The sequence below is a fragment of the Penaeus vannamei genome, chromosome 3, assembly GCF_042767895.1.
Source record: "Penaeus vannamei isolate JL-2024 chromosome 3, ASM4276789v1, whole genome shotgun sequence".
Classification (NCBI taxonomy): Eukaryota; Metazoa; Arthropoda; class Malacostraca; order Decapoda; family Penaeidae; genus Penaeus; species Penaeus vannamei.
This window is the reverse complement of record NC_091551.1, coordinates 41,714,473-41,722,486: the sequence shown is the minus strand read 5'-3', so window position 1 is coordinate 41,722,486 and position 8,014 is coordinate 41,714,473. Positions and strand designations below refer to the sequence as shown.

At 37.2% G+C, this 8,014-nt stretch overlaps 1 protein-coding gene across 1 annotated transcript; it reads right to left on the bottom strand.

Annotated features, from left to right (window-relative positions):
- Positions 1-2,640: 2,640 nt before the first annotated feature.
- Positions 2,641-7,341, bottom strand: LOC138868038 (uncharacterized; the record flags this gene model as incomplete). The annotated part of the gene is given in 2 exon segments (XM_070145472.1): positions 2,641-4,271; positions 7,196-7,341. Coding segments are annotated over 2 exon segments (371 nt in total), but the record flags the coding sequence as incomplete, so codon positions are not given.
- Between the last annotated feature and the right edge of the window lie 673 nt (positions 7,342-8,014).

Genomic DNA, 8,014 nt, shown 5'->3' with positions numbered 1-8,014 from the left:
CGACTTCCTAGATTGTCCCACAGGTCTCCTCCACCCAGGGCTGTCTTGAACAGAGACAACCTGGTGGGCAGGATCATCCTGAGAGAAGCGAGCCAGGTGGCCTTATAGCCTGAGTTAGCAATCACAGATTGTGCAGGTAATAGGTCCTGTGCCAGTCTCATGGTGCAACCGTTGGTTTGACACATGGTCCCGCCAACAGTACTCCATGATCTGGCGCAAGGACCTATTACAGAAGTCATCAAGTCGAGACTCCAAGGCGCAGGAGTGTTCAGGTTTCACTACTGTATAGCATAACTGGCACTATCAGGGCCTTGAAGACACGTAGCTTGGTCCTTCTGAAAAGGTACCAGCATCTCCAAATACTCGTCAAGAGAGTTCATGACCCCTGCTGCCAGGCCAATCCATCTGCTGACTTCCTGGTCTGACAGCCCAGAGTTATGAACTACACTACCAAGGTATGTAAAACTCTGTGACTTCAATGTCCTCGCACGCAATCTTGGTCTTGGTCCAGGAGACCTCTAGACCCAAGGGCTTCGCTTCATTGCTAAATGCATTGAGAGCCACCACTAAGGATTCCAAAGACAGATAGAATCGCAACATCAGCAGCAAAGTCAAGGTCGGTATCCTTGATATTGGCCAGAGTTGCTCCACAACGACTTTGAACAGTAGCTCTGCCCAGTATCCAGTCCATGCAAGTGTTAAAAAGTGTTGGTGCAAGGACACAGCCTTGCCTCACTCCTGAACTAACAGGAAAGAAGCTTGACAGGCCCCCACCACACTTTACAGCACTTTCAGTACCAGTATACAGACTTGTTGGAATTCCTCTCAGTCTCAAGATCTCCCAGAGTGATTCCTGATGCACCATGTCGAATGCCTTCTTAAGGTTGATGTAGGCTGCAAGCAGCCCACGCCTGAACTCATGACGGCACTCTATAATGACTTGAAGGGCTAGGATATGGTCTGTTGTGGACATCCCAGGAGTGAATCCAGATTGCTCCGGCCTCTGATGCCTCAGTAGGTGGTCTCTGATACATCTCAGAAGGATGTTAAATACTGAAGAGAGCCTCATATTGTATTAATTGTAAATAGTTTTTTACATGGAAATACATGTATATTGCCTACTACCTCTTTTATTCTCCCAAATGAAATTTCAAGAAAAATAAACACAAGTTCTTTCTCTTTTCTCTCTCCCTTCAATGGTTTATATATACATACACAAACAAAGAGCCAAAGAGGGAAAGCAGCACTGACATAGAGGGCACTGTGGGGCTGGCCACAGCTGGGGAGTATGGGTGAGGGGATGTCAACCGCCAAGGGGGTAGCCGACTTGTAGCTTTCCAGGACCCAGGCCTACTGCCCCGGGCCTGTGTGGGTGAGGGAATGTTACCCACTGTAGGCGTGAAACCAGTTTGTGGGTAAGATCCCCTCACCCATGCAGGCCCGGGACAGCAAGCCTGGGCCCTGGCAAGCTTCAAAGGGGCCACCTCCTTGGCAGCTGACATCCCCTTATCCTTGCAGCTCCCCAGCTGTGGCCCAGCTGTGGGGAATAAAAGAGATAGTAGAACATGAATATGGAAAAAAAAAAAAAAAAGTTATATACAATACAAGGATCTCATCTTCAGTATTCCACTTTGATAGTCCTTAAAACATCCAAAGACGCAAAAGTGTCTTTGCAGATGTGGCAATGGGCCTTTGTCATCTTTGTCCTTCCATGAGTATAACATACATGGCAATGGTTGTATTTCTTGTCTTCATTTTCACAAATGACAGCACCGCTATAGAGGGTGCACTATTTGCGGGGCTTGCCTCGGTGGGAGCTGTGCAGGCGAGGGGATGTCAGCTGCTAAGGGTGTAGCCCCCTTGCGGCTTGGCAGGGCTCAGGCCTGCTGTCCCAGGCTTGCGTGGGCGAGGGGATGTTACCTGCCAAAGGGGTTGCACACCTTCAGCGCCTGGTATGGTCAGGCCCTCCACTATCTCTAAGCGCATGTATGTATGTTTGCATGTGTGTAAATGTGTATGTTTATGTATGTATGTCCTCTTTCATTTATGTAGATTCATGAGTGTCTGCATAAGTTATGTAGATTCATGAGTATAAGTATACCATAAATATGTCATATAAAGTTACAAATTATTTTATTACATTATCACATTGCTGACATTTTCCAAATATTTACTATTAGAGTCTCAACTATAGGAAATAAATAAATTTTAATATCTCATTTATTTTCCAAGAAAATGGGAAAACAAAGTCAAAATCCTTCAAGTGCAGTTTCTCACACCACCTGAGTGTAAAATAAATACCACTACAGGACTATGTGCCATATTACGTTATACCATCACAAGGCTGTATACACCTATCTAGAAAACCGAGATCTATGGGTTAATAAGTGTTCCCAACCTTTATTTACTCACATTAGGTGCAGATCAACAATGGCGTGGATATGTTCAAGTGATGTATGCCTTGTTCATTTGATGTGAGATTCATAACACTACTTTTGCTTGCTAGCCTGTTTCCTGCTCTTATCAACAAGTACCAAGAATCTTTAGTTAGGATATCAGCATCTAAAGTACTTACAACTTTTTTGCTGTCATAAAACAAAACAACAAGATTAAGGATGATGATAAATGATAAAACAGTGAAACTATTAAAAGAGAATGATATCTCCTCATATATTTCAAACAATATCATCAAAACTGATTCCAAATAGGATACTCATATAAATTTACAACGGTGAGCTGCTCTGTTCCAATTAACACGCACACAAAAGAGCACTCACAGCATCCTAAAAGAAACAGTCTTGGGGTCAATTTCAACTGAGTATCCATCACACTTTGATATACCAATTATCAACATCAGATCAATTAAAAAATAAATTATTTTGCAACTTCTCGTAAATATAAACATAAAAGTGACAGACCACATAAAGAAAGGAAACAATTAATTGTAGAAGAGAGAATAATTACCTAAAAATCTGCATAGTGATATTATTGTACATGTATAGAGACAAAGAGCTAAAACAAATAAATAAACATCTAAATATAACTTGAGACACTAAATAACATTTTTTTGTGTTTTTCACTTATTGCCATGACTGGTGATGAGCTTCTCACTAAAAGCACTCAAAATTGAGTTACAATAATAGTGACTATAAAGCAAGAGAAGTAATACCAAGCATTTTAGCACACATGAGGATTTCCTCTATAGGATTTCACTCTTGAATGTGCCAAAGAGAATAGAAAGAAAAATGCTATCCTTTGGTTAACTTTGAGCTGATTTGTGCTCTGGAACTATTTGGTGTAACCTTCCATAGTGTGCATGTTCGCTGACCGAGACTTAAGGAAACTTTTTCATTACCACTTCCTTTCATCTATTAAATTTTGTGACATAGTTACCAAGAATACTGATTCAATCACTTCTCCTAATCATTTTAAGTACAAATGGTTACTCACAGAACTACTCTTGTAACAATCTAACATATTGCAAGTAAAATTCACTATAATCCTTTATATAAATCTAGTCAGATCTCTATCCACTGTTAGTGTTTAATAGACAACAGCATAAAGAGGGAGCAAAGATGGCATCTTGTATGAGTATTTTAGTAAAATATTGGCAGATCTGTGACCAATCAACTGTACAAGATGTTCTAATTTGGGTCATGGGAGACACAACCATAAAGGAATGTCATGAGAGATTTTAAAAATTGCACTTATGAAAATCAATAAAACAGATTTTGCATTAGTAATCTAATACTAAAACTAAACTAAAAACTAAAAATTTCAACCAAAAACATCTTGTCAGTGTTATTAATAAGAAAGAAGCCTCTTAAAACTAGCTCTTCTTTTCCAAACAAACTCCTAATATTAAATATCTTTAAATTTCTTCAATCATTACCATTTCTAAAAATCATTCACTGACAAGGCAGTGATATCTAACCCCCTAACAGCAATGTCTATCATTACGGAAGATATATATACGGTGCTAGAATTCCACTGTCTGCAAAAATGCTGCCAATAAAGCCATTTATCTGAACAGCATTAGAATATTGTTAATGCCATTCAGATCCAAAGCCATAAGCGGAGTCAGAGTCAGAGTCGGCATTTATAGGCGGCACTGTGGAAGCAGTGGAGGAGGTAGAGGTGGTCTCTTCCGTAGGAGCCAAGGCTGGGTATGCTGACACGGGACGGCTGGCTACAAAGTCACGGTCTCTCTTGGTTTTTCTCTTCTTGATGGGTCCAAACTTTGGTGGCGGCATGGACTTGGATTCCTTATCCTGAAATTAAGAATCCTAAGTGAATTCTACAGTCTGTATAGAAATGTCAGTAATAGTTAAATGAATATAATTTTTTTTTTTTTTTCATTGCATTCAAAGCATGTTTCAATGGGATTCAGAGAGGGGACAGTTGAGGAAAACCTCCATCGCAAACTATATTAATTTCAGGGAACCAACTTAATTCCATTTTTTACTATTATTTTTAGATTATTTTTTTCAGGCCTAATATGTTGTATACTTTTATTTCCTCATCTTTTAGATCACAAATTTCAAATATTTTCATATTTAAAGAATCAAAGCTGAATTTGCACAAAAAAATGAAAAGAAGAAGAAGAAAAAAAAGCTAAACAAAAGAAAAGGACAGGAATTAGCACTAACCTGTAGAGAAGTATAAATTAAGATTTGTACAATTAAGATGTGTATCAAGAAAAATTTCATTGTATTGTACTTTTTAAAAAATTGTAGATAAATTGCTCATGGTAAAGTTTGTAGTCTGTAAACTGCTCTTCCAGAAAGTGAGAGGCATATCTTACAGCAGATGGAAGCTAATCACAATGTACAGTGTAAGACACAACTCTGTTACTATCCATGGTCTGTTGAGTTATGACTAATGAAATGTAATGGAATGCTTGCAATACCTATACTGTCACATGGTAAACCTTTCCTTGTTTTGTTAGTTTTAACTGCACAAACGTTAACAGATATACCTCTTATTATTAATATTTTACAGATGGAATCACAAAAGATGGCCAAGTAAATGGTTGACAGACCCATTCATAACATGGTGAAAAGTTTCCTAATGCTGGGTGATGCCTAATTTCCTGGCGGCCAGGATGATAGCTCTCTAGCCATTAGATGGATAATAGCCCATGTGTAGAGTGGTACATGCTAAAACACTCAAACCTCACCACTTTACCAAATATTTTACCTGTCATGAATGGGTTAACCTAGACTCAACCTTTGTGTAACCTATGTCTGTGGACATGTCAACAGAGACCAAGTCCTCTTTCTGTATATATCACAGGTAAGGTTGAACATACACACTATTAAGAGTATTGGTGTATGTGGAATCCTATTTACTTTAAGCATAATGTATACTTTAAAGATTGCATTGCATTAAACATGGAGGATTTGAAGTATGAGTACAATCAATAGTTTATCTTCTAGTTTACAAATACTGCCATGCTGCATTTTTCTTGTCATTGCAGTGATACTATTTTGTCACTTTTGTTGAACTGCATAATGTTGATTAACACCATACATTCCTATTTAAATATATTGTAATGGTCTGTAGTCTACATAAGTGAATCACAGTTTAACCATTTATAATTCACCAAGCAATCCTTAAAGGATATTTACTAAGAATTCTTCCATTTCTGCAAATATATTTCGTAATATGTAGGACACCCTGTGCCTTGAATATTTTTTTCTTTAGCCTCTAAAAAAGAAACTGAATATTCTTAGTATATTTATTTTTATCTAATTTATTTTCAGTAACTACTGCCACTAGGAATCTCTAAAGTCAGTTTAGTTTTAAATTTCAGTTAAGGGCAAGGTTCTAGACCCTCATTTCAGAAACTTTAATATTAATCTAACTCTTCCAGCCTGAAAACTTTACCATTATTCTTTTTGGAGACTGACTTTGGGATTCTCAAAAGAGTACACTATAAAATAATTCTTATATAAATAAAGGAGGGTACCCATTAATTTCTTTGAATTTGGTTAAATGCATTCCTGTCTCTAGAAAAACAGCAAAAAATTTATAGATATTTGGCTGGTTATTTAAAATTGTGAAGCCCGACCCAATAAATATTTATTACATGGACAAGCATATAAACGAAAATAAACACATATTATATATATATCACTCAAGACTATTATATATATCTACTGGACAGATACACAGATAAATGTATATCTATAAGATAGTTAGACAGATATGCATTTATTTCTCTGAATATGCATGTCTGTAAATAAGAATATTTATTGGGTCAGGACTCCCACAATTTTAACAAATTGGCCAAATAAAGTGAGTTGCCAAATATTTACATATGTTTTCTGATTGGTAGAAGTGAATGAATGGACAGTTTCATTTATTCATTTATTAAATTAAAGTTTTGGAATCTCGCCCTCAACTTCATAAGTAACTGATCTTTAGAGAATCCTAATGACCTCAATGAGAATGTAAAAATAATGCATAAAAAAATGCTATGCTAATGTATAAACCCTTTTTTTTAGGTAAAAAAAAAAAAAAAAAAAAAATGCACATTAACCTCTGCATTTTAGTATCAACATCCTTAGTTTGATATTCACCATTTTTTTATATCACAAAAGGCAATGACCACATTTCCTCTAGAAAATATAGCTAGCCCATAAAAATAATCAAGCTTTATTAATTTATTATATATATTTTCTTACAATAACAGAAAGCATTCTACAGTACTGACTTCATTTATTTTCTTCAGGTGAACATGACCTACTACATTATCTTTTAATCAAAGATGAAGTTCCTTTTGAACTCTCACGCCCTGAGAAAATTTCCTAAACTCTTATATCCTCTTGATCTTACTTCATCACCTGAAATTCCCAACATTCACTGGCCATAACTTATTCTCATTTAAAAAACCTTGCTAAAAACAATGACATGCTGAAGAATAACGCACGTGAATAAAGACTGTTGTAAGAATGTTTTTCATAACATAATTTTTAAGTATAATGTTAAGGGCCTTTCAGCTTTTTGTCCTAAATGACCTCAATTCACTATTGTCTAGAGTTCTTATCAACCATTATTTTTTTACCCCCCTTCCACTCCCCCCCCCAAAAAAAAAAAAATCATATTGACCAAAATAATGAAACATTTTCTACAAAACTCCGCATCGCCGGTTCTTTCGAGCGCCGGCACATCGGGGGTGTTGGGGACTCACTGCATCAGGTATGGAGTCGCTGGAGCCCCAACTACGGTGCAACTTCGACTCCACCTCACGTGATAGCAAGTTATTGAAGGCCTCCGTTGTTTTCCGGACCTTCACGTTGAGAGACCCAATGCGCAGGAAACCAGCCGCTTCTTTTACTGAAATATAAGAGTCAGTTGAAGCACAGGAGCAGGAGTGAGGTTTCTTCAGACACTTGGAGATGGTTAACAGAACTGAAGAGGTTTGACAGAGATTTCGTTAATCAAGTCACTGGTGTAATCAGGGGATATAAATTTTGACAGATCACGTATTTGGAATAACGTCACAATGTTTAGGGAAAACAAAATACAGATCACATAATATTTGGAATAATGTCACAATATTTAGAGGAAAAGAAGAAAAACATACATAGGGACAGTTAACTTTAGTTTTCGGGATAAAAATGCTGTTGCAAGAGAAAACATACATATTCTAAAACTCGCAATTACTACCAATAACAAGAAACAAGTTACTACACAAAAACTCTTTATGCACAAGGCCTTCCACATAACCATACAAGACAGAAACCAAGAAAAAAATGTTACATCGATCCTTCACCACATGCTTCACGAAAAACTGTCTAAATGTCATGCATCATGGTACACTGAGTATATATTACAAAAAATGTGCACTGAAAACATCAAAAACCTGAAATGGGGAAAAAATAAAAATCACACCACACATCGATAAAAAAGCGAAATTAAAAGGGGGTGACTGGTTATCAGGGCGCCGGTGACCAAGTGCGTCACTCCACACACACGAGCTGGGAAGAGCTACCTGTCTGAAGACCGA